The sequence below is a fragment of the Mesocricetus auratus genome, unplaced genomic scaffold, assembly GCF_017639785.1.
Source record: "Mesocricetus auratus isolate SY011 unplaced genomic scaffold, BCM_Maur_2.0 Super-Scaffold_100009, whole genome shotgun sequence".
Lineage (NCBI taxonomy): Eukaryota > Metazoa > Chordata > Mammalia > Rodentia > Cricetidae > Mesocricetus > Mesocricetus auratus.
This window is the reverse complement of record NW_024429193.1, coordinates 48,462,581-48,490,070: the sequence shown is the minus strand read 5'-3', so window position 1 is coordinate 48,490,070 and position 27,490 is coordinate 48,462,581. Positions and strand designations below refer to the sequence as shown.

Here is a 27,490-nt window from a genome sequence, read left to right as displayed (position 1 = left end):
CCCCACTAGGTATTAATCCTACCTGAAACTTTGTACTCTGACCACTCCTTCCCCAGACCACATCTGGGGTTCAAACCAGGGGTTTATGCGTGCTAGGCAAGTACACTGCCACAGAATTACATCCCTAGAGAGCTACGACTTCTTAATTGCCTATCTTTCTTTGATACATAATTTACAATGTTTCTAAAAAAACGCTCAGGTTGCTTTTTTCTACCCTTAGGAAAAGGAAACAAGAAGCACACACACAAAAAGAAGGTACGCATCCTTTATGAAAAAGCAGTGATTAATTTAAATCTCCGGGTCCTGAACTCTGGGGACCTGAAACTTGAGTAGCTAGGGTGGTGGGGATGGTATGTGTGTGAATTCTGGGAAGACCTGGTAAAATAACCTTACCTAGGCAAGAATTTGAAAAACTTTCTTGCGGACTAGAACCTTTAAACTTTTTCAACAACAAGCTAGGCTGGCAGAAGCGGGCGGGCGGTTGGGCGGGCGGGAGCAGACTCTGTACTGAGGTGCACACATCTCTGCCCAAGTCAAAGTCCTCAGTAAAGCCGGTTCCAGTTGTCACAGAGCCGGGAAGACCGCTAAGAGCTGGGTCTGCGGGCACGAGGAGGAAGAGACCCGTATCGCCCGGCTGCAGTCACGATCCTGATAACCTAACTATCAATCCAAGCACGGCAGCAGTCCATCTCGCGGCGGGTTCACCGCGGAGCGGTTCACTCTCACCACTTGCCTCGAGTCCCAGCGCCCTTAGCAACCACCGGAGATGGAAAGCGGAAGGGCTCCTTGGTCCCGCCCCCCCGCGTTAACCCAGGTCCGGCGAGGAAGTGTGTCGGCCCAATCACCGCGGCGAGAATCTCAATCAGCCAATAGAAAGAAAGCTCAGGAGGCGGGCTAAAAAGGTCGCGTGCGCACGCGCAGACGGGAGCAGGGTCCTTGGTGCTGTGGCGGTGTGGTTGACTAGGGTGCTACCCGGAGTTGTGTGGCCCTTGAAAACCCCGCGAATCCACCGCTGCCTCCTCCTGTCCTCGCCATGTTCCTCACTCGGTCCGAGTACGACAGGTTCGTACGGCGGGAAGCAGCAGGGTCTAGATTCGGGTGGGCGGGCCCGGAGCCCGGGCCGCGGCCTTGGTTCTGCAGTGTCATGGGGCGCTCCGGGAACCCGAGTCTGGCGGGACCCGGGGAATCGGGTTCCCGAGGCGCCAGGTGGGAGTCCCCACGCTGGACTGGAGCGGATCCGGCTCACTTGTCCTACCGCTGAGTCACCGCTAGTCCTGACTCCCCGAGGAAGCGAGAAGCTGGGGTCTGTGCTTGGGGCAGGCGGTGGAGAGGGGTCCGGACTCCGACCTTTAACCTGGAGAAGGTTAGGGGGGCACCAGCACTGCGGTCGTCTTTTCAAGCTAAGTATGACCGCTTTAAAAAAAAATAAAGGGAAATGAGCTGTCTTGAATAAAAAGCCACCAAGCACTATTGAATGAAATTGTTGGAACACATGCTGTGCTGTACATTTTTGTCTTCAATAGCGCGAAGGCATGAAACTGTTGTGCCCGATAAATTGCTGGCAATCTGACTTTGTAGGAACTGGAATGTGCAGTGGTTCTCAGAAGAGTTGTGATATGCTAATTCGATTTGACCAAGAAAAAAAAGTTGAAAGCAAGTTATTTTAGTGTTCTATTGAAAGCCAGATGTTTTGTAAAGTCAAAGCTGTGTGATTGTGTTTCTTTAAAAAAGAAAAAAACTTTCAGGTCTTGGAAATGGTAATACTTTTGTAAGTGCTGTAGACATTTTAACTTTCAGTTTCTGTTTTTATTAGTTTTGCAAGCTATACTAACTTCCATGAAAAGTTAGGGAAAACAGACATTTTCTTTGTTCCAGGTTGTCTGAGAAATTACTGGCAAGTATAAATTGATCCTGTCAAAATTGTAGCCCCTGGTATGGCCTTTTTTCATCCTTTTGCTGACTCATAGAAGATAGGTGAAGTTTTAAAAGTATTCCCTGCTGTCAAGTAAAATGGTTGTTAACACGTACCTTCCAGAGCATTGAAGAGAATCGTCTTTGGGTGATAAAATTTTGAGAAATTTGTGATCCTTGTCCAAAAGGCTTTCTGAAGTTTTGCTTATTTCTTTATATGTATTACTTGCTCTGTGGACTTTATTTTTTTCTTTTGTGTCTGCTCAAGACTAAATAAGTACAGGTCTTTAGCAAATGTTGTCAAGCTTTTGCTCTGTTCAGGGGAGTTCTGGTTTTACAGCAGTGAGCAAAATCAAGGTCTTGACCGTCCTGTTGACAAGAGTAACTGTAGTATGAGAGAGACCATGCCACGGAAGGAGTCTAAGTCAGCATTAGACGTTCTGATGAGAGACTGGCTACATTCATTGTTAGGGGATGGGGAACACCTCACAAAGTTGAGACCATGAGAGCCAACAGTTTTGTCGGATACTAAAGGATGACCAAAAGAGGGCCAGTGGAAAGGCACAGTCAGACTACCACATATGTATGATGCATATTATGGGGTTAGTAAGTGATACAGAAAAACTGGGATGGTGCTAAGTACTGATGGCTTTAATGGAATGTTAAGGATTTGGGTCTCTGTAGGCAACTGTGTGCTATTCATTTTTTTCTTTTTCATATTTTTGAAAAACTAATTAAAATTGGGGGTGTGTGCGCGATACACAATACATGCCTGGTGTCCTTTGAAGCCAGAGAGGGTGTTGGATACCTTCTTAGAACTGAAGTAACATGTTTTTTAGTCACTATGTGAGTGCTGGGAATCAAATCAAAACTCTTCCTCTGGAAGCCCCTAGCATTCTTAACTCCTGAGCCATCTTTCCAGCTCCTCTTTTTGGTCTTTTTTTGTTGTTGTTGTTACCTTTTAAAGACAAGGTATTTATAGCCCAGGGTGAGGGAGAGCCAAGTGGGGCTGTTCTTGAATTTGTGGCAATCCCTTTTGCCTTGGTGTTCCGAGTTCTGGAATTACACTTCATGAGCCACTGTGTCAGGCTTTAATGTTTTCTTTAAGAAGTTGCCTCATTGCAATTGTTTTTATGAAGATTAATTGATTGGATTAGAAGAACAAGTCACCAGTTAGGCTATTACAATAGTCAGGTAAAAGGTAGCAAGGGCGTTGAGATGGAGGTGATGTTACCACAGAGGAGGAGTTGCTATGAATTTATGACAGCATGTGGTAGGAGAAAGGAGAGGATAGTGAGTCAAATCACTCAGAACATTCAGTCTTAGCTCTTTGGACCCCAGCTTTTCTTTCAGGGATTTTTCTTTTTACACTGTTCTTTAGAACCCTCAACTTCCTTCTAAATGGCTTTAGTGATATTGATTGAGGAACAAATGAGGAACTGGGTGGTGAGATTCTCTCTACTACTCCCTCATTTACTGAGAATAATTCTCAGAGACAGTTTAGTAGAATAGTTGAAGAAAGCTTGGTCTCTGTAAGTACAATTTCTTGAACTCTGGTTCCAGTTCTGCTTCTTTTATACTAACTTTGAGCAATTTATTTGATCTCTCTCTCTCTCTCTCTCTCTCACACACACACAATTTCTTTTCTTTTTTTTAAAGATTTATTTATTTATCACATATACAGTGTTCTGCCTGCACACCAGACAGAAGAGGGCACCAGATTGAATTGTAGGTGGTTGTGAGCCACCATGTGGTTGCGGGGAATTGAACTCAGGACCCCTAGAAGAACAGTCAGTGCTCTTAACCTCTGAGCCATCTCTCCAGCCCCCACAATTTCTTTTGAAGAAAGTTTTGGTTAAATTTTGAAAACACTGTATCACTGTATACTATTGAGAAGTTCAGAATTCATAAACCAAGGAAGGATTTCAGTCACTTGTAGTCATTCATTCATTTAAATATTTTTAAGCGGTACTAACAAGAGGGGAGCATTTTAAAGAGAAGAGTAGTCTGGCTTGTAATCAGCATGAGTATCATTTAGTGAGTACACCAGATAGGCTTTAGTTGTTGTTAATACAATAATAATATCTCATACAAATTGGTAGAGAAATGTTCTTGTAACTATTACAAACAAAAATAGCAACATCAAATGCATACAATGCAAAGAAAGAAAAGGAAAAAAATTTTCTTGGAAATAGCCTGATAAGTTTGGGGCATGAATTTATCAAAGGAATTGGTAGATTGGCTCAGAATTCATCCAGGTTGATTCAGGTCCTCTGCTTTCATTGGTCAGTTTGGCTAAGATTTTGGTTAGGTTTTGGAGTGGGAGAGAGGTATTCTCTTTATAAATTTGAGTGTCTTGAAAACACCAAAAGATTGACAGGCTTGTTGTGGGCAGAGTGACAGGCAACTTGTATATCCCATGGTTATTTGAACTTCATTCCAATGTCTGTATAATTCTGACAATTTCTAATACTGTTTTGTTTGTCTGTTTGTTTTTTAATTACAGGGGTGTGAATACTTTTTCTCCTGAAGGAAGATTATTTCAAGTGGAATATGCCATTGAGGCTATTAAGGTATAGTAGCAAGTAATGAAGTTTCAAAAATTTCATAATTTGCTAGAACACTTGGGATGAGTGTGTTTTAGCTATTCTTTTAGAAAATATTCTAATATTCCTTTAGCCAGCTGCTATTTTATAACAGTTTTAATACTATTTCTGAGGTCCATTTTGAGATTTTTGTTTTAGCAGATAACTGCTTCGTAATTATATGAGTTTTTTCTGTGTTTTTTGTTTCAAATCTTGACTTGAAAGAGGAACGTAGAAGTTCAGAGTTAGCTCCTGTGTTTGTATGTGTGTATGAACAGACATGTCCTGGCCAAAGGTTGACACTGGATGTCCTCATTTGCTCTTCGCCTTATTTTTGGTACAGGGTCTCTCATTGAACCTGGAACTCTCTGATTTGGCTAGACTAGACAGACAGACAACCTTAGGTTTTCTGTCTCTATCTTGCCAGTGCTAAGGTTACAGGGGTATACTTCTGCACTGGCTCTGGGACTCAAACCCAGGTCTTTGTGCTTTAGTGGCGAGCACTTTGCCAACTAAGTCATCTCTCCAGGCCTTGTTGCTTTTTATATTTTATTTTCTTGAGAAAATCATATAACTGATCACCTCTGCAGTTTTGTTGGTAAAATTGTAAATTTGTAGTAGGTAATGGGGACTAAAAGGAGGTGTGTCCTGTAACCAGAAACAAAATCAAATGCAAAAGGGCTGAGAAATATAGCTTACTTGGTAGAGTACTTGCCTTGCATGCAGTCTCTAGACAGACAGACAGACACACAACACACCCCAAACATGTAGTTCATGCTAGTATTCTAAACATTAGAAGTCTACCTATATCTGAAGTTAGAACTATTTATGTTGAATTAAGAATAATTTAAATAGCTTTTCATTTGGTAGATAGTTAAGAAGAAAATCAGGGTTGTAAGAAGCATGTATATTTGTAATCTTTGAATGAAGTATTGAAAGGGAATGCTTAGAAGAAACAAAGAAAAATATGTCTGGGTCCCAAACTAGAAATTTTGATTTTGGTTTCTGGGATCAGCTTCACACGGTAGGTCCAATTACTCTAACAAGGACTGGGAACCACCTAAGTAGTCTGTCTCTTAACCACATGCTTGTGTCATCTGTCTGTCTCCAAAGAGTGTCTACTCACTTCTGTTTATATAGTTCTAGTGACTTAATGCTTTCTCATAAAACTGCTCATCACTGGTAAAAGTGCTTGCCTCCAGGCCCCCCCACCTGATTTCAGTCCCCAGCTTACATATGGTATAGGGAAGGAACTGAGTCCCTCCAGTTGTCCTTTGACTTATATATTCCCTAGCACACACATGTATTTACACACACACACATAGACAAATACATATGATTAAAAACATTTTTTAATGGAAACAGCTCATGATGGGAAATGTTAACTCAGAGGTCCAGCCTTCTGGAGTTTCCTTCCAGCGGACCAGTTTGCTCTTGCAGCACATAGGTCGTTTACAGCTGCCCCCATGCAATAACTCCCCACATGGCTTAAGAGAACTGTTGCGTCTCTGTATTGAACTCATTCGTATGAAGTGCTAAACGGTCCGATTTCAAGCTGTAGTATTAATTTAAGACAACAGTTCTGCTTAAATCAAGAGATCTTCAGGGCTAGTGAGCTTTAGATTATCTATTGATAATGAATTAGTATTTGACCTCTGTAATCTTAGTTGGGCTAGATAGTAATGTAACCCTTAATAGTGAGACATAACCATTATGAAAATTCAGGTGCTTTGGAGTTTAAGTAACCTGCCGATGAGTAGGCAATTTGGTTACTGTAAGGCTTGGGCAGTATGAGAAGACTCAGAGAGCAGGGTATGAGGCTAGCTCACTCAGGATGTTTGCCATGTGAGCTCGAGGACCTGAGTCTGGATCCATAGCACCCACATAAATAGTGTGTGTCTGTGATCCCAGCACTGGGGACTCAGAGACTGGGATCCCCAGAGAGTGCTGGCAGCTGTCGTAGCTGAATCAGTGAGGTATAAGTTCAGTGAGTGACCCTGTCTCAAAAATAAGGTGGAAAACTGTGCAAGAAGATACCCCATCATTGACCTCTGACCTCCACATGCAGATCTTTATGTGTGTACACACCCTTCACACATGCACATCTAGTGAATGATTATAACTTCTGGCTAGAAATGATCATTCGGAGGTGCTTTATAAGTAATGCAGGTGAGATACAGCCAGCAGTGGTATAGAGTGTATCTTTAGAATAGGTTTCTTAGTTCAGGTGTGCCCTGTCTGCTTTTCTCAGTCTACAAAGGTGGCTAAGAGGAAAAATTTAGGCGGAATTAGAGTGTAAAGATACATTGGAGAATGTAAGTGGAAAAAAAACCTTGAATTTTAATTGTGTGTGTTTACACATGCATATACAATCTGGCATGTATGAAATTAGAGGATAACTTCCGAAAGTTGGTTCTCCTTTCACCATGAGATTTGGGAATTGAACTCAGTTTGTCAGGCTTGTGATTACTGGGAATTGAACCTGGGTCACCTGGAAGAGCAGCCGGTGCTCTTAACCACTGAGCCATCTCTCCAGCCCCCAAACATTTCTTTCTTAAATGGGATAGAGCAGTAGCTATCAGAATACCTTGTCCGTAGTATTGACCTGTGATTTTTTTTCTTTCTCATGAAGCACTTTTTTCTGTTTGATAAAATTATGGTAGTTTTGTGTGTGGGTTATGGTTGATATATTTCTTAGTGTGAATTTTTTTCCAGATTGTAAAAACTACTGCTGCAAAGAAAAGTGCCTCATTTCAAGTGAATAGGGTGTTTCTGGCTTCTGCCTTTGAGGTCCGAGTAGGGAAATAGCCTGAGATTCTTAATATTGAGTTCATATATTTTTGCTTACTTGCTTGGTTTTCAGCAATAATACTCTGCTTATTTGACTATGCTTAGAGTCCCTTGATCCAAAGACTGCTTTCCACACACTAAACCTAGGGTCTTCTGCATGAACAGTGGTGAAGAAACCATGTAGCTTTTTAAAATGGAGAAGGTAGCCTAGGACTCGGTTTCTTTTTTCATTTCTGGCAGTACTGGGGAGTGGACTCATGGTCTAGGGTGTGTATTATGTCATTAATCAATAGCCTCAGTTCCCTTTTAGTTTTAGTTTAAGACAGAATCTAGCTGATCATGGTGGTGCACACCTTTAATCCCTGCACTCAGGAGACAGAGGCAGATAGAGCTCTGAGTTTGAGACCAGCCTGGTCTACAGAGAGAGTCCCAGGACAGCCAGAGCTACACAGAGAAACTCTGTCTCAAAACAACAATCTCACTAAATTATGCAAGCTGGGCTTAGACTCATTATGCAGCTTAGCCATGAACTTTTGGGCCTCCTTATTTATCTTTCCTAGTAGTTGGGATTATCGGCATGAGCCACCAAATTTAACTGGAGTCTGCTTAAAGCAGACCCCAAATTGTTTTACATCTTTTTTTTTTTTGTTTTTTCGAGACAGGGTTTCTCTGTATTGTTTTGGAGGCTGTCCTGGAACTCACTGGGTAGACCAGGCTGGCCTCGAATTCGCAGAGATCTGCCTGCCTCTGCCTCCCGAGTGCTGGGATTAAAGGCGTGCGCCACCAGTGCCCGGCTTGTTTTACATCTTTTAGCTCTCTTTTTGTTTGCCTGTAGAAGTGCTGGTCACCAACATCTCCTTCCCAGAAGTGCCAAAGATAAAAATCAGGTTAACTGCGGGGCATTGGTGGCACACTCCTTTAATCCCAGCACTCGGGAGGCAGAGGCAGGTGGATCTCCTTGAGTTTGAGGCCAGCCTGGTCTACAGGGCCTATTCCAGGACAGTCTCCAGAAAACAATACAGAGAAACCCTGTCTCGAAAAACAAAAAAAAAAAACAAACAAAAATCAGGTTAACTATCACTTTCTTTTAAGCTTTAGAATTTTATTATGGCTTTCCACAGTCTCTCTTCCATTCTCTTTGTTCTAGTGGGTTCATGTCTATTTGTTTTGACGGCTCTTTTATTATAGTCACAGATTTGAAGAAAAAGTAGAATTTATATGTGTTCAGTCTGCATCCTTAAAGAAGTAAGGGTATTCACTAGTTGCGTTCAGTCTGCATCCTTAAAGAAGTAAGGGTATTCACTAGTTGCATAAGAGTTTTTGGCAATCTGCTATATATAGTTTTACAGGTATCCTTTGTTTGAAAAAGAGGGGGATTGATAATGAAAGACTAAGGGGAACATGATTTTGAGGCTAGCCTGGACAACCCTATCTCAAAACCAAAACTAATAGACCAAAATGAAATAAGAAGCTGGTATACGGGCTGGAGAGATGGCTCAGAGGTTAAGAGCACTGGCTGCTCTTCCTGAGGTCCTGAGTTCAATTCCTAGCAACCACATGGTGGCTCACAACCATCCGTAATGAGATCTGGTGCCCTCTTCTGGCCTACAGGCATATATGCAGAGAGAATGCTGTGTGCATAATAAATAAATAAATGAATCTTAAAAAAAGAAGCTGTTTACATATACTTCTAAGTAAAGTTAGAGTTTTATGCATTTGAGAGTGATATATATGTATGAGACATGACCTACTCATTTAGTAACGGATTGTCAACTTAATAGGATCTAGAACAGTGAAGAGGCAAGCCTCTGGGTTTCCATAAGAAGTTGATTGTGGTGGGAAGGCCTGCCCTAAATGAGGGTGGCGGTTTTGTCTTACTTGGTAAAGAGAGCTTGCTGAGCACTAGCATTCCTTGTTCTCCTCCTGGTGGTGTATGCAATGTAACCAGCAGCCTCCGATTCCCAGCACCCATCCTTCCCCGCTGCTATGCACTGTATCCCCTCCATCCATAAGCCAAAACAAACCCTTCTCCTGTAAGATGAGCCTCAGTGGATGTTTTGTCAGAAACATTTTGACAACATTTAGTCTAGAGACTTGTTAAAACCTGGATGGTAGTGGTGATACACACCTTTAATCCTAGCACTCAGAAGGCAGAGGCTGTCAGAAGATCTCTGTGAGTTCGAGTCCAGCCTGGTCTACAGTGTCAGTTCCTGGACAGCCAGATCTGTTACATAGAGAAACCCTGTCTCCAAAAACAAAAGCAAACAAAAAGACATGTTAAATGTGCTCTGTGTGTGGATTCATGGAGGAGCTGGAAAGATGACTCAGTGGTTAAGAGCTCTTGCTGCTCTCCCAGAGTTCAGTTCCCAGGACTCATATTGGGTGGTTTACAACTGCCTATAATTCTAGACCTTGGAAATCTGATGCCTTTTTATATGGTCTCTGCAGGCCTCCACGTAGTGTACATACATTCAGAGAAACACATAAATAGAAACAAATTAAAAATTGTTTAAAATATTCATGGAATTCTGTGTGTCTTTTTACAATAACAATTAATCAAGTCTGATGCCCATTGTTGGTAGGTCATTGTTTTATAGAACTAAGTAGATACAGTGGGAATCCAGGGGATAAAGCATGGTCCTAGAAGGCTTTATGAGTAGTAGGTACATTTGGAGAGGTAGTAGGAAGAGTATATTCTGTCAGAGACAGCTTTAGGAAGGGCACTAGCATTGCTAATAATATACTTTGAACAGTTGGGTTGAGCTATACTTAAGAGATTTGTCAATTAATAGTGAGTGGTAAAGTTGTAAGTGAAAGATTATGATTATGTGAAGCTAACTTATAGGCAATACAGAGAGTATCAGTTCTTGAGAGAAATATGGTGAAAATAGCATTTAAAAAATCAGTGTATCAATAAAAGATACATTCAGAGCAAGAGACTAAAGATGGAGACAGAAATGTGGAGTATAGCTCATGCCTTGGGAGTCAGAGGCAAGTCTGGTCTATATATCAAATTTCAGCCTGGCTAGAGTTACATGATGAGGCCCTGTCTCAAAGAAGAGGTGTGTGTGGGGTAACACTTGTTTATTATGTGGTAGGCACCATTTTCTTGATGTGAGTATTGCGATTATCTTCATTTTGCAGACAGACAGTTGAAGCACACAGTGATGAGGTATGGGGGGTGACTGACGTGGTGACATGGAGATGAAGAGGTGAATTTACTGTATTGTGGACTGCTAGTGACTTTGGATTAAGTTAGTATTTTACAGTGCTAGTGAGGATGGTTCTCCTTTTTCTTCTTTTCTTTTCCAGGAGTGACATGGGTTTAGGGAGCATGACCCATTGAACAAACCAATATGGGTAGCAAAAGTAAAAGCCACAATTCCAGGACAAAAAAAAAAAACAAAAAACAAAAAGCGAACTTGATTAGAACTTTAGAGTTCCTCCTCCCAGTATTAGTGTTAACATAGGACCCTTTTCAGAAGCGTTTAGTCCTTATTGAATACCCCAGCTAATTTTCGGTACTAGGAACTGAACCCAGAACCTTAATCATTCAAGATAGGCACTCTGCCATGGAGCCTCCCTTGTCCCCTGCCAAGTCCCAGACTTCCTCTTCAAAGCACAGAATTCTATAAATGCCTTTGCAATTCATGGGTGCTCTCTTCTCCTATGTCCTTGGTATAGATAACTGAGCTTCTGCTTATGAAGGTGTGTAGGGATTTCTTTGAACTGTGCAGTATAACTGCAGCATGGTTTTTGTTTGTTTTGTTTTGTCTTAGCTTGGCTCCACGGCCATTGGCATCCAGACATCAGAGGGTGTGTGCCTAGCTGTGGAGAAGAGAATTACCTCCCCACTAATGGAGCCTAGCAGCATTGAGAAAATTGTAGAGATTGATGCTCATATAGGTAAGTAATAAATGGAAGCTATTATAGGATCTGGCGTGGGTTAATTAATCTCCTATGATCCAAGGGAGGTTCACACAGTAAATGGCTTATCTTCTGATTCACTATTATTTTCAAGGCAGGAGGCCAGTGTACATATATTTAGGTTTAACCTACTGCCAGAAATTCTGTTCATCTTCAAATTTGCTGTGTTTTACTTCTTGCAATGCTTGGAATTGAACCCAGACACTCTCAAATGCTAGGCAAGCATTCTACCACTGAACTATAACCCAGCCTTTGGTAGATATGATGATATTTAAATACACAAAGATTGGATTTTAGGCTAGTTCCTGTGATGGTCATATTACCCTGGTAGCAAACTAGCTAGAGCCCAGATAGTGTAGAAAGTTGTAATGTCCACCGAGAAACAGTAATTCTCAAAGATCATATAAACTTTGACCAGATCAACCCTACTCCTGTATGTTTGACTTAACTGATTTCCTCCTGGCCCCACTTAAACCCTCCTCTGTCTGGTCTTTAGCTTTTTTTTTTTTTTTTTTTTTTTGCTTTTTTGCTTAGCATTAAAAGATATATACTTTTGCATTTTACTGCTTTGTGTTGCAGTTGGCTATCCAAATTTGCTTGTCTTATTTACCCAATCCAATTAATATAACATTTGAAAATAATTGCTTAAAGAACATAAGAACTAAATGCCGTAGTAACTGGGAGTATAGTATTCTCTTTCATAGCTAGAGAAGCAGATTTTACAATTGGAACATTATGTCTGCTGTATCTCAGGTCAGCTGTCTTTTGGAGATAGGTCAATGTCACTTCATTCCAAGATAGAAAACATTATGCTAGACTCCATGCCTATAGGCAGGAAAGAGACATGGTGTTTGTATTTGGGGTGGCTCACAGTGTGTGCTCAGTGAGGATGTGAAGGAGAGAACAGTTTTGTCTGGGTTCTGTGGGTATGGGTATTAGAGTCTTTTTCTACACTGTGATCAAATACCTGACAACTTAAGAGAAGGAACCTTTCTTTGGCCTGTTCACAGTTTCAGAAGGTTCACTATCATTGTGGTAAAAGCACTGTGAACGTGTATGTTCACATTTTCTTCCCCTTTGATTTTCTTTTTTTTTCTTTTTAAATTTAAATTTAAATTAGAAACAAGGTTGCTTCACATGTCAATTCCAGATCCCTCTCCCTTTCCCTCCCCTCCTCCCGTGCCCTGCCCTACCCCCCCAATATCCCCTCATTTCCCCAGGGAGGGTGAGGCCCTCCGTGGGGGTGTCCATGTCTGTCATTTCATCCAGGACAGGGCCTAGACCCTCCCCCAAGAGTTCAGGGTGAGAGTGCATCTCTCATTGTTAGATGGGAGTCCAAAGTCCATTTGTATACTCGGGATAAATACTGATCTACTGCCCAAGGCTCGATAGATTACCTAAGTCTCCTCACTGACACCCACATTCAGGGGGTCTTGATCAGTCCTATGCTGGATTCCCAGCCATCAGTCTGGGATTCAAGAGCTAACCCTTGTCAGGTCAGCTGTTTCTGGAGGTTAAACCAGCCCAGTCTTAACCCCTCTCTGTCTCTGGTTCCTTGAGTTCAGCTCAGTGCTTAGCGTGGGCGTCTGCCTCTGCTGTATGTTCACATTTTAGTAGACCTGGAGTAGAGAAAGAGTGCTGGTGACGGTCCCTGGCTGTCTCCTTTTTTTCATTTTATTCTACCTGTGTCTCAACCCAGCTACCCACACTCTAAGTGGGTCTTCCCAGTTCAGCTAATCCTTTGGAAACACTCCCAGACACACCAAGAGGTATTGCCTCAGTCTCCCCTATGATTCTAAACCCTGCCAGTAGAAAGTCAAGTTGAGCTTGCCTAACCTGGCAGTTCGGACCTGTGACTGCAGCTGCTGGGAGGCTGAGCAGCAAGACAGCAGCCAGTCAGGGTTTCAGAATGAGTTTAAGACTAGTCTGGGCAATTTAGGGAAGACTCTGTTACAAAGTAAAAAATAAAAATAGGGCCGGAAATGGATGTAGCTCAGTGGAGGAACATGTGCTTAACATGTATAAGGCCTTAGAAAAGCAAAGCTATCCATTATAAAGTAGTAGGTGTGTAAATTTTTAGCATGATTAGGAAGTAACTGTGTGCCAAGAGATGAGTCTGGAGATCAGAGGATAGTATCTCACCACCACCACCACCAAATCCTGCTAAAGAGTTTGGACTTCACTTTTGCATTGCCAGGAAGGGATCTAAGCAGTGAGACTCTGCAATCCCAGTAGAATTTTAGAATATTCTAATGACAGTTTTTGAAGGTAGGTTAATGGGGGCTGAGAATGGAGACAGGGGAGTCAATATTTAAGAAAATTTTTAGTGTAGCCAGGTAGTGGTGGTTCACGCCTTTAATCCCAACACTTGGGAGGCAGACGCAGGTGGATCTCTTGAGTTCAAGACTAGCCTGGTCTACAGAGGCAGGACAGTCAAGGGTTACACAAACCCTGTCTCAAAAAAAAAAAAAAATTAAGAATATATGTGTAAGGATGGCATGTATAATTTGTGAAGCATTCTACTAAGAAGTAAATAAGTTTTTAGTGGTTCAAATATTTGGTCATCTGTCAGATTATGAAATTCTTCCACCAAGGTAGTAGCTAAAAGAGAACTTGTGATTTGATTGGTTGTGAAGGGCAGGGAAGCAGAGGTAAGTGGATTTAGACAGTGGTATCCAACTAGATGGATTGAAAGTCATTTGACGTTGTAGTTCTAAAGCTATGGAGAAAAACACAACTGAAGTTGAGATTGGAATCATGGCAGCTAAGTAGCAGTTATAGCAGGAATCTTGGCACATTGAGCCATCAGGTAACTTTCTCTCTAAAATAACTGGTTGGTTCGTTGGGACAGGGAACTGACAAGGCTTTTGATGTTATCCTGAGGTCTTCTGCTACAGTCCATAGTAAGATAGTTTTCCTCTCAGGTTTGGTTTAGTGTTTGCTTTGTTCAGAATGGCATCATGGGGCCAGCAAGTTGGCTCAGTGGGTAAAGGTCCTTGCTGGATAAACCTGGTGACTTGAGTTCCGTCCTTGGAGCTCATGTAAACAATGAAAGGAGAGAAGTGACTCTGCCGGAGCTGTCCTGACCTCTACACGTGTACTGGGACAAGTGCTCACTCTCACACACACTGTGCACTTCCACACAGATAAGCCAGTAATATGTAAACAGATGTTAAGTGCATTGTGCTCTATTAAACTTGCTAAGGGGATTCTTAGGTTGCAATATGTGAAAATTCATGTTTGACTGGCTTACTATCTGGGCTTCACTGTCAACTTGGTTGGTTTTCTATGTGTATCATCATTATACCTATACTTGGTGGTTACCATCTCCCATTTATACTGCTGGGTTTATTGCTATGAGGTTGTTGCCATGGTTCCAGGCCAGATTCTCAGTATTTACCTAGTGGATGAAAAGTTCTAGGTTTTGGCTGATTTGTCACTGTTGCTTTTACATTGCAGGTTGTGCCATGAGTGGGCTAATTGCTGATGCTAAAACTTTAATTGATAAAGCCAGAGTGGAGACACAGGTAAAATCAGCATCCTCTCTGCTTTTTACTGTGATGTATGTGCTCCTTGTCTAATGATGATAGAGCTCCTGGGTTACATTACAAGTGTCTGTGTTACTATTAGACTTGGCTCTTGGGAGTGTTATGGGTCGATTCCCCTGATACAACCCTCGGGACTTAGGATTTAGCTCTCCCGCCATTGCAGCTTAAAGCTGGCCCTGATCAGTAGAGCCTACAGTCTCTTGCTTCTTCCATTTTACCTTGCATAAAGCATACACTGTATCCCCTGATTGACTTTCTGTGGAATATCATGATAGGATGTGGTCATACTAAAAGGCAACTGCCTTTTCTGTCACGCTTATAAGATTGTTCTCATCTAGTAAGCAATGATTGGTACCAGGTTACATTTTAAGAATATTGATTTTCTTTAATAAAACAGCAACAAAAAACCCCACAAACAAATCCATGGGCTTGACTGTAGTAGGGTAGTATAAGAAAAAAATAATTGCAAGGTAGAAGTTTTTGCACTAATTTCAAGCTTGTTCTCTATACTTATGTAAGAATAATTTAATATAAACTCTTAGCAGGATGAATATTTAAGGAAAATTGACACTTACTAGCATTGACTTTGCTATAAGCCTAAACTTGCCGCTTTGCATTTAGATGTTAACCCTTGTTTTCAATAGTAGCAGCCTCTAGGTCATCTTATTTCCAGAGCTTATCTATATGCACATACATGTGCTCTCCCACTCTGTCCTCTTCCCCCTTTGTTTTCCCCTGCTCCCTCTGACACATGGTCTTTCTGTGAACAGCCCAAACTGGCCTTGAACTCGTGATCCTCCCAAATGCATGTATCACAGGTATATACCTTAGCATCTGACAGTTTGAGCTGTTCCTCTCTGATGTAGTCCCAAGTATTCAGTGACTAGTATTAATCAAGAAGAAGGAACACATTGATTTGGGCCAATTATCTGTCTGAAATCCTAGCCCTTGGGAGGCTAAGGTAGGAGGGCAAGTTCTAAGTCTGTCTGCGACACATAGTAAGACCCTGTCTCAGAAACCTTTGCTTTCACTTGGTAGAGAGGTGGTGGACGGTTTGAGTTTCCTTCTTCCCAGGAAGCAGTATCATTCTTTGCTCTTTTTCTAGAACCATTGGTTCACCTACAATGAGACAATGACAGTGGAGAGTGTGACCCAGGCTGTGTCCAATCTGGCTTTGCAGTTTGGAGAAGAAGATGCAGATCCAGGTGCCATGGTGAGTTAGTTTTGATGATTGTGTTGAGCCTGCTTGCTGTTTTGTAGGACTGAGAGAATTTGTCCTCTGCGCATGTTTTCCCGGACTTTCATTCTCATTATTGGTAGCCTTTTCTAAATTAAGTCTTTTTGGTTCTAGTCTCGTCCCTTTGGAGTAGCATTGTTGTTTGGAGGAGTTGATGAGAAAGGACCTCAGCTGTAAGTATCATTTCCTCTCCTCGTTTTTTTGTGGGTGGTGGTTATTGTGATTTGCAGTGTGGTCTAGTATAAACCAACTCAGAAGTTTACTGAAGAGCTGGAAGGATTAGAGATGGAGCTCAGTTGGTAGGGTGCTTGCCTAGTATACACGAAGTTCTGAGTTTCATCCCGCTACCACATAAAACCAATGTGGTGGAGCACACCTGTCTTTCTGGTACTCTGAAGGTGGAGGCAGGAGGGCACATTAAAGCTTGTCCTTGGCTATATAGTGAATCCCAGGACACTCTGAACCACTCTGTTTTAAAAAAAGAAAAAGTTGCTGGTGGTGTATGCATTTAATCCCAGCACTCAGGAAGCAGGAGGATTTCTGAGTTTGTGGCCCTCCTGGTCTACAGAGCAAGTTCCAGGATAGCTAGGACTACATAGAAACCTTGCCTCGAAAAGCCAACCAACCAACAAATAAATAAAATTTTAAAAAGTAGAAAGAAAGAAGCAATCATTAGGAAAAAGTAGGGCTCCTGAGTCAGTATTTCTGTGCTGTGTGAGGATTTAGGGACCCGTGCAGAACCTCTATGGAACCAATGTTAATTCTCAAAGAATTAGAAGTTGCTTTATTGCTGTTCCTACCTGGTCTTCATTCTCACATTAGTGTATCAAAGATAAGATTGACATAGGCATACATAAATACTGTGGTCAATCTCCTGTTAACATCTTAGATGTGTATCATTCTTCTCTCCCAAGATCCTGAGGAAGTTAGTAGTTTTCTTCCTTCCTTCCTTCCTTCCTTCCTTCCTTCCTTCCTTCCTTCCTTCCTTCCTTCCTTCCTTCCTTTCTTTCTTTCTTTCTTTCTTTCTTTCTTTCTTTCTTTCTTTCTTTTTGTTAGAAGCAAGCTTGCTTCACATGTCAATCCCAGTTCCCTCTCCCTCCCCTAGTTAATGGTTTTCTTAATCAACATTTTCCTTTTTAAAATAAAATGTTATTTAAATTAATTTTTTGGTTAGCACACAAAGCAGGTTTCATTGTAACATATCCATATGCATGCAGATGTATTTATCGTTAGTAAGGACCTTTTAAACGAACTATTTCTCAAAAGAAAAAGTCATCAGGAACTATGCTTTGGTACTTTAGTGGCGTGTCCTGGCTGCAGGGTGAAACACTTAGACTTCTTTTAGTGAGGCATTTGTAGCATAAAATCCTTCCCTCTTAAGCACTGTTGTCCTTTTCAGGTTTCATATGGATCCTTCTGGGACCTTTGTACAGTGTGATGCTCGAGCAATTGGCTCTGCTTCAGAGGGTGCCCAGAGCTCCTTGCAAGAAGTTTACCACAAGGTAATCAACCATTCTCACAAAATTCAGCATCATTTTTTAAGTCACTGTTAAACTTATGTGTAATTAAAACTATAGACCTAAAGAGTTTTGTTCTAAATTTTGACAGTTGTGTCACCTTGGAATCACAACCTACAAGACATGAAATACTGTTTCTCCACCAAAATGATCTACTTACTAATTTTTTCCCTTATTTGCAACTTTATTTACCAGTATAGGTTTGTCTGTTCTTGTACTTTTCATGAATGAAATTAATACAGCTTGTCATTTTGATTGTGAGTTTATGCTGGAATTGAAGCCCAGGGCTTCCATACTAACATGTTCTATCACTGAGCTTCTTTAGTTTTTGAGACAGAGCCTCTCTAACTAGTCCTGGATGCCCTGGTGTTTACTGTGTAGACCAGGCTGGCCTCGAATTCACTGAGGTCCTCTTACCTGCCTCCCCAGTACTGGGATTAAAGGCATGAACCACCAGCTTCAGTTTTCATGTTGTGGTGATAGTTCTTTCTCCCCTGAATAATGTACCAGGAGAAGAGTAGAGCACAGTGTTTATCCTCTATCCTCACAGCTTCACTGAGCAGTTGTTAATGCCTAGTGGGGATATTGAGGCAAGTGAGCACCTGGTACTTCCTTTCTGGAATGGGAAGATTTGGGATTTCATAACTCATGGTTGAAGGCTGCCATGCATATCCTCTGGGTGGCTCACATAAAGTGACTCACATCAACACATGATGTAGGTGTGCTTAAGAGGTGTTTGGGTTTGGCATAGAAATGTCTCTACAAAAGGTAGGCTTACATTGTAACGTCTTCTACTCACATGACTGTAGTTGTTACTTTTCTGTTGCTATGATAGAACATCATGACCAAGGCAGTTGATAGAAGGAAGAATTTATTTGGGCTTATAGTTCCAGAGGGATAAGAGTTGATCATGATGGAGAGGCATAGCTGCAGGAGCAGGAAGTTGAGAGCTCACATCCTCAATGCAAGCATGAGGCAGAGAGAGGAAACTGCAAATAGGGTGAGGCCTTAAGCTCTCAAAGACTCCCCCAGTGAGTACCTGCTCCAGCAGATACTTACCTAAACCTCCCCAAATAGTACCAGCAAATATCAAAGCCTGTGGGAAACATTTTCATTTAAACAACCACAGTGCGCAATAGCATTATGTCTTTGAAAGATTTTCATAAACTACAATTTTTTATTACTAAAAATGATAATAATCATCTGAGCTTTAGATAATTTTGTTTCTTTCCCCATGGAGTTTCTTGCCTTAATGTCTGTGGCTGCTGAGGTTGGGGTGGCTATGACAGGGATACAAGAAATTTTATGGCATCAACTAACTGCTGCTTTCATGAAAGATTTGGCTGTAGCAGATGATGGTGTTTGATAGTGTCTACCCACAGAATTTTCTTTGCAAAATGTGATCGGTGCTCAGACTGTTCTTATGCTGTATCAGCTAAACTTACATGGCATAAAACAGGAAAAGAGGCCTGGGAATATAGCTCCTGGAAAAATACTTGCACAGCATATGAGACTGAATATACAGTCTCTTATACTAGAAATGAAAGTGCTACAGCCTGGATGTCACTTGATTTATCTGCTGTTATGAGGATGGCTTTTCTTTCTTCTCTTTTTTCCAAGACAGGGTTTCTCTGTAGCCCTGATTGTCCTGAAGCTCACCATGTAGAGCAGGCTGGCCTCGAACTCACAGGGATCCATCTGCCTCTGCCTCCTGAGTGCTGGGATTAAAGGCGTGCGCCACAACCTCTTCTGGCTTTTCTTCTGCAGCTTCCTTGCTTTCAGCTTCTGTTGAGTTGAAGAAGTTAGAGCTTTGCTCTGGATTATCCTTTGGCTTAAAGGAATGCTGTAACTTTTGGTCTGTTCAGAATTACTAAAACTTTCTCAGCACTTAGAAAACTGTTTTTCTTCTTTCTTTTAAAGATGTATTTGTTTTGTGTTTGTTTGTTGTGTGTTCAGTGTACTGTCTGGATGTTTGCCTGCACACCAGAAGAGGGGCATCATTACAGATGGTTGTGAGCCACCATATGGGTGCTGGAATTGAACTCAGGACCTCTGGAAGAGCAGCCGGTGCTCTTAACCTCTGAGCCATCTCTCCAGCTCTACTTTTTTTCTTTAAACTTTTTTTTTTCAAAATTTACTTATTATGTATACAGTGTTCTGTCTGCATGTTGTCTTCAGGCCAGAAGAGGACACCAGACTTATTACAGATGGTTGTGACCACAGGTGGGTGCTGGGAATTGAACTCAGGATGCAGAAGAGCAGTAAGCACTCTTAACTGCTGAGCCATCTCTTTAGGCTCTTTAGGCCCAAGAGGAAATCCTTTAATGGAAATTCAAAGTGCTACTCCCGTAATCGTGACTGGTAAGAAAATAAAATAGTTTGGGTATAGTGGTGCACACCATTAACCTGACACCCAGGAGGCAGAGAAGACCTGAGTTCAGATCCCAGCACCTATATTCAGTGACTCATAAATGCCAGTAACACCAGCCCCAAGGGATCTGACACCCTTTTCTGGCTTCCATGGGTACCTACACATACAAATAAAATCATTTTTTAAAAAGAGTTTTCCTTTCCCTTTACAGCCTGCTTAACTGCTTAGCCCAAGAGGCCTAGCTCTCACCTTAACTCAAATTTTGATAAACTATACTGAGCTTTACATGATTCGTTTTTTATTTAAAGTGACTGGTATCCTCAGAAGTCATCGCAGTTATTGATGGACCTCATTTCAGTGTTACTGTGTCTGAAATGTAGAGAAGCTCGAGAATAGATGAGCTGTAGAGCAGTCGGATAGCTGCTGCATTTGCTGACCTTAGCCTTGTCTGTGAGGCTTGTGGTACCACAAAGTAACTATGGCAGTGGCATCAAAGGTCACTTGCTATGTTTCGGGGATCCATGTTAGTAATTTTAAAAGTCCTTAGAAAAAGAGAGGGGTTGCTGGCCGGTGGTGGCATACTCCTTTAGTCCCAGCACTCAGGAGGTAGGGACAGATAGATCTCTGTGAATTCAAGGCCAGCCTGGTCTACAGAGTAAGTTCTAGGTCAGGCTCCAAAGCTACAGAGAAACCCTGTCTAGGAAAAAAAAAATCACCTCCCTCAACAAAAGGGGGGGGGACATCCAGGTTTGTAGCAATTCAGGTTTATAAACCCAGTGCTCCAGAGGCAAAGACAGGTGGGTCACTGGTGCTTACTAGCTAGGCAGTCTAGCATACTCGGTGAATTCCAGGCCAGTGAGAGATTGTGTTGAACAATTTTAAAGGTATCTGAGGAATAACATCTAAGATTGTCATATGACCTCCACATGTATACCCATGCAACCCCACTCCCCATGAGTCTTCACACACAAAAGAGAGGGGGAAAGGGTGATGATATTGACATTAAGCTGGGTGGTGGAGGTGCATGCCTTTAATCCCAGCACTCAGAGGCAGAGACAGGAGATCTCTGAGTTTGAGGCCAGCGCCGTCTACAGAGCGAGTTTCAGGACAACCAGGGCTACACAGAGAACCCCTGTCTCAACAAAAAAAAAGTTTGGAACTATTGTGAGAACTAGTCAGAAATAGCACGAAGATACAAAATTATCTTATGCTTTTAGAAAAATATTACCAGTTAAGCTTGTTTCAACACAGGGCTGCCCCAGGACGGAAGTGTCTGCTAAATTCAGCAAAACACACACAATAAAAGTACTGTTTGCCTGTGATACTGTAGACCTTGCATGTAGAGGAAATTAGGTGTTAGTCAGTGTCCTAATCGGTGCCTGTTACTATTTGTTTATTTATTTATTTTTGTGTGTGTCGCCTTGACATAAGTTAAAACCATATTGGAAGCAGAATTTCAGTTGAGAGAATACCTCATTGGGTTTGCCTGTAGCCAAGTCTGTAGGACATTTTCTTGATTAATGATTGGTGTGGGTAGTGTCACCTCTGTGTAGGCGGGTGGTCCTGGGGTCTATATGAAAGCAACCTGAGCAAGCCAGGAGGAATCAGCCAGAAAGTAGCATCCTCCACAGCCTCCCTCAGGGATGACGTGATCTCAGAGTTCTGAGGTGAAATAAACCCTTTCCTTCCCAAGTTGCTTTTGTCATGGTGTTTACCGAAGACAGGCAAAATAGAATGAAAACTGAATTTTCTAAATCATTGGGTTGCCTTTTTAGGACAGTTGGGCATTATATTATCTTCTAAATCAAGGAGTTTAGACAGACACGAGCTGTACAGCCTTTCTTTTCCTCTTCCCAAAGATATAGGGAAGTTAGTGGATCAAAGTAAAACATTTTTCTTCTGATTAAGTATATTCTACTTGCCATATGCTTGCATATTTATATTGTTACAGAATATACAATTGTTACAGTATACAAATCAAGATGTAAAGTTTATTAATACTGGCTGAACCGCTTCTTCAGAGAAAGAGGGAGAGGGCTGAAGGAAGGAATTGTCTTCTCTAACATCTCCTCTCATTCTGTTCAAGTCTATGACACTGAAAGAAGCCATCAAGTCTTCACTCATCATTCTCAAACAAGTAATGGAGGAGAAGCTGAATGCCACCAACATAGAGGTACTGTCCTGCTTTACCAGAGTACAGCGAATTGAGGGATGAAGGAAAAACAGGATGGGCTTCTGTCTGAAAGCAGCACTGGAGAAACAAAAGGAGACATTAATATAGAAAGTTGCAAAAAGGTGACAACGTACAAATAGCAGTGTTTCAAACAGGAAAATGCTGATTCAGCATTGTTCTTGAGCCCCCAGCATGCGGACCTAGCTTTATTTTAGGTAGAATCCGGATGTGGGGAAAGAACATAGGAATCCAATCTGTAGCCAAGCGGTGTGCTGTGCACTGTAAAGCACACGGATAGTTAGGGTGTGGGTGGGACTTCTGAATGCAGTAAGAGCAGATTTCCATGTGAACGTGTGGCCGGAGTAGGGTGGCAGGAAAGCTTCCCGGAAGGGGTGATGTCAGGAGGGAGACCAAAAAACCCCAGGAAAAGATTGGGAACCACTGATCAATTTTGTATGTTCTTATTTAGGATGTTAACAGTATGTAGGAGATGTAGGTTTGGAAGTAAACAGGGAGAGGTATCCTGCAATTGCCTGGTAATTGTTAGGTTGCTTGCTGAGTAGGTGATTACAATGAAATTAAGGAGAATTGGGACTATTGAAGTACAAGACATTATAGATAGGAAAAAGGAAAGATGGGGAAAATGATTGCTAAACTACACTTAAATACTAGCTCAGGCTAGAAGAGAGGTTATCCTGAGAGAGGGAAAATATATATATATGTACATATATATATATTATGTATTTGTTTTTTTTTTTTAAAAGGTTAAAAAGCATTGGCTAGCGGGGCATTGGTGGCACACGCCTTAAATCACAGCACTCGGGAGACACAGGGAAGTGGATCTCTGTGAGTTTGAGGCCAGCCTGGTCTACCGAGAAAGTTCCAGGACAACCTCCAAAGCTACAGAGAAACCCTGTCTCAAAAATCAAAAAGAAAAAGCATTGGCTAATGTAATTGATGCTATAATCACAAGTCATAAACCAAATCAGCACCAAACAGGATGTGTTGTTAGGTTGAGTGGTAGGATTAATCCCTGATGGAAGATTGGTTAAAAATAAGCATGGGAAGTCCTGGAATCTTGTTGGTTTCATAGGCTGCCACAAAGGGGGCAAAGCTGGGGACTAGATTCCGGAGTCTGAGGAGTCCAGGGACTGGCTAATCTTTGAGCAGACGTAGAATGGAGCTTTAATATGGTTCCTCGGTAGAAAACACAGAAATTACATTCTAAAATTGCATGTAAGTGGGTTGTATAATGTGTGCTTCTCTGTGTCTTGATTTTGACTTCGTATAATTTTGGAGTTCATTTAATTGTATCAGTTGTCTCTTAGATTTTACTGCTGTGGGGTATTCCTTGAGCCTACTTTATAACTTGTATTGCTGAGTCTTTTTTTTTTTAAACAGAGGCTATATTGGGTATCTTCTGTCTCCTTACTCATTGCTTAGTCATTACCATTTATTTATTTCTGCTTTTTATTTCTAAGGCTGCCCCTTGCTGTGGTAACTCCACAGTATTTCCTGACAGCTCTCATTTGACCATCTAATGCTGTCACACCCTGCTTGACAGTCCTAAATTAAAACCATTATCTTTTCACAAAAGCCACTTCCCCTTCCAATATTTCTAATCCTGGTTCAGTGTACTTGTCATTCACAGCAGAAACCTAGAAGACGTTGACCTCCTCTCTTGGAGCCAAATCTAGTGTCTACTGCCATATAGTGTTGACTGTTCTCCATCCCAGGGTCTAGAGCTTTGCCTGCTAAATAAATAGCTAGTGTATGACTGAGTTGAGATTTGCACCCAGGTCTAACTTAAGTCCTAAGTTTTTTGTTTTGTTTTCTAATAGGATCTTGTTAGATGAGTCAGGCTGTCCTGGAATTCTCTGTGTAGCCCAGGCTATACTCAGTCAGCTGACTCAGCTAGCCTAGTGCTGAGTTGTACCACAGCTTAGGTTCTAGACTTTTAACTGCTGTAACATTCTCTGCCGGTACCCTCTTCATCTCATGGTCCATTCCACCTGACCTTAGAGAATTACCTTGCTTTGCAAACGTCAAGTTTATGTCTGTGTGCATTTGCATATTCGGCCTGCACATACACAACTCAAAAGTGTCTTCTTCCTTGACTCCTCCTGGACCTGTGAGCCTCTCCTTTCCAACTCAGCACTGTTAATCTAATAGTCTGGTGACGTTGAGAGCCTCTGGGGTCTGTCCTTAGTAAGTATCTGGAGTCTCGTTTTTTAGCACTGTAGCTAGTGCACATGGATTATTGATAAAGAAAGAAAGCATCTATGTACCTGTCTTGTGGAGGTTTTATAAAAGTGAAATAATAAATGGAAAAGTCTTACTCATTATGCAAATGCATTCATTATGCCAGTAATATGGGTTATTTTTACTTGCCTAGTGATGAGTAACTTCCTGAAGGCAGTGCAGGGTCAAAATCTGTTGGTGTTCTTTACCTCCTGATTCTGCAGGATCTTTTTATCCAGTTTGCCCAGTTTTTGTTTTTAGACCCTGTAAACTTTTGGGAGGATTACCCCTGGGACATGCGTGACCTCACAAAACAATTCTGTAGTCTTGATTCCATTTATCGATAACTGCATCTCTGTCCTCATTGACATTGCCCAAGTAAAGATATACCTTAAGAGAAGTGGGAATTCAGCTGGGCAGTGGTGGCACACGCCTTTAATCCCAGCACTCGGGAGGCAGAGGCAGGGACAGCCTCCAAAACAATACAGAGAAACCCTGTCTCGTAAAAAACCGAGAGAGAGAGAGAGAGAGAGAGAGGGAGAGGGAGAGGGAGAGGGAGAGGGAGAGGGAGAGGGAGAGGGAGAGGGAGAGGGAGAGGGAGAGGGAGAGGGAGAGGGAGAGAGAGAGAGAGAGAGAGAGAGAGAGAGAGAGAGAGAGAGAGAGAGAGAGAGAGAGAGAGGGAATCCCATCTATAGTACCCTTATAATAGAGCTCATAGGATATATGGGTTAGAATGCATTGTTTAATATGTATTTGTAAAATATATTTGAGATTCCTCAGGCATTTTTAGTAATTGGATATAACTTTTGGGGGAATCTACTAGACAGGCTTTGTGATGAAGGCATTTATTTTAATCTTCCCAGACCAAATTGTTAAATGTTTTTCCCCTGAATTTTAGTTATTTAAAAAGAATAATTGTAGAACTAGACTGTGCTAATTTAGTCTGCTAGCTTTCAAATTAATCCTATTTTTAAATGCTGCAGAGTGGGGATAGGAGATAGCTTAGTACAATGCTTACAGAGATCTTAGTTGCTCTTCAGAATTAATGCCAGGCATGGTGGTATGTGCTGTTAATCTCAGTGTTTAGGAGGCAGAGATGGGCGACTCCCTGGGACTCACCAGTAGAGTCCATATCTGAACAAAAACAGGTAGACAGTAACCGAGGAAGCAATAGCCAAGTTTGTCTTCTGGCCTGCATGTACATGTGTACTGCCTATATGAACGGCTAGCAGTTAACAGTACTTCCTGGTCTTGCCGAGGATCCAGGCTTACTTCCCAGAACCCATATGATGGCTTACAACCTGGAACTCCAGGTTCCGGTGACCTCCCTCCTCCTTCCGGCTTCCAGGAGCTCCTACACATGCTGTGCACATAAGATCATGCAGGCCCACACACATGAGTGTAAATTTAAAAACGTCTTTAAGCATGTGAGACAAATGTGAACTGACATGTCTTCATCAGGTTGCCCCACCGTGGGCTGTGCTACACAGAGGTGATGGATGGCGTCACCGAGATCCCGAGTGTGGGGTTGGTGGTGCGGCTCTGCACTGCCAGCAGCACGTTATTGCCGCACTCAGGATCATTTCCCAGTGCAGTGCTGCTGAGTTTTCATTCTTCCCTTAACCAAAACCACCTTTGCCACAGAGACAGCTTAGAGAAAGTGTCTAAGGGGAGCCAGCAATTCTCTGTCCCTTTTAACATCCTAAACTTCGCATGGATTAACATGTAATCCTCACCACTACTCTATGGATAGTTAGTGTTCCCATTTTACAGGGGAGGAAATAGAGACACAGGACGACCAAGTAATCCAGTGTCACACAAGTTCATTTTGGAAGTTTACAAATATGCCTTAAGTACATTTCTTTGGGGCTGGGAATATAGCTCAGTGGCAGAGCACTTGCCTAGGGCATGCTGGGCCCTAAGTTTGATTTCTGTGTTCAAGTGTGAGTGAGTGAGTGAGTGAGTGAGTGAGTGAGTGAGTGAGTGTGTGTGTGTGTGTGTGTGTGTGTGTGTGTGTGTGTGTGTGTTCATTCCTAAAGGAATCTAGCTGAAAGCAAGTGTACTGACTACTGTTTGTGTGTGGGGGCGGGAGCTGTTGTTGTTTTAGATAGGATTTCTCTGAGTAGCCCTGACTGTCCTGGAATTTACTCTGTAGACCAGGCTGGCCTTGAACTCACAGAGATCGCCTGCCTCTGCTGGGGTTAAAAGTGTGCACTGCCACCAGTATCACTGCCACCAGGCCTGACTATGTACTTTCCTTACACTTTTGTGATGCTTACTGAAGTAACTCTAAGAGGTAACAGAGATGCCAGTTTGGGTAACCATTACGTGGTAGATTCACCTCAAAATAGAAAAACTGGTAAATAAGAAATTTTATTTTGGTATCAGAGTTATTTTAGGAACTGATACCTATAAAGGATATCCCAGGACAGCAGATCCCTTAGTTCCTAATGAGCAGCTGCCTCACTAATACTTTTGGCCAAGCTAGGGCCATCAGCAAGGAGCCCAGCCCAGCTAACTAACCCTTCTGTTTCTCTGCAGCTAGCCACGGTGCAGCCTGGTCAGAATTTCCACATGTTCACAAAGGAAGAACTGGAGGAGGTGATCAAGGACATTTGAGGAGGAGCCATCCTCAGACATCTGGGGACAATTTCAGTTCTCCTAATTGCCCTTTATTTCCAGCTCTTATGTCATGGAAAAATCTCCAGTATATGTGTGTTTTTTTTTATGATGTCTGTACATAACAGCAGTTCTGAAATAAAAAATTTTAAAATATTTGTTCATTGTCTGTACTCTTACAATTTTAAATACTTGAGTTGGTAAGCAGAAAGGATAGTGGTTAATACCCCTGTTCTGTGAGCATGTCTGTTTTAAAATTATTGCAGTGGTTCTCTGCAATAGTCAATGCCAGCACTTTGGTGCTGAAGATGAATTCTGACTGGTCCAGCACCTCCCAGTGGTTAGTAGATGTTAATACCACTGTCTCTTAAGGAAATATACACTTCTGTTGCTTGCTTTATAAGGAGACACTGCTCATTGACCATCAAAAGACTGTCCTGGGGGCCTCTCCCAAACATTGATGTGTTGGGACAAGTCAACACTGTGACTTTACCCCTTCTTTGTATCTTGATGGACAGTCTGGGAAGGGCACCTTTTTATGAGGTTAAGAACTATTAAAAAGCAAAAAAAA

At 42.0% G+C, this 27,490-nt stretch overlaps 1 protein-coding gene across 1 annotated transcript; it reads left to right on the top strand.

The window, feature by feature from the left end:
• Positions 1-903: 903 nt before the first annotated feature.
• On the top strand, positions 904-27,075 carry Psma5 (proteasome 20S subunit alpha 5). The gene is made up of 9 exons (XM_005076644.4): positions 904-1,062; positions 4,418-4,484; positions 11,066-11,192; positions 14,673-14,740; positions 15,867-15,974; positions 16,113-16,171; positions 17,398-17,500; positions 21,973-22,059; positions 26,842-27,075. Exons 1-9 carry the CDS (start codon positions 1,034-1,036, stop codon positions 26,917-26,919), a joined length of 726 nt encoding a protein of 241 aa, XP_005076701.1. The 5' UTR covers positions 904-1,033; the 3' UTR covers positions 26,920-27,075.
• The last annotated feature ends 415 nt before the right edge of the window (positions 27,076-27,490 follow it).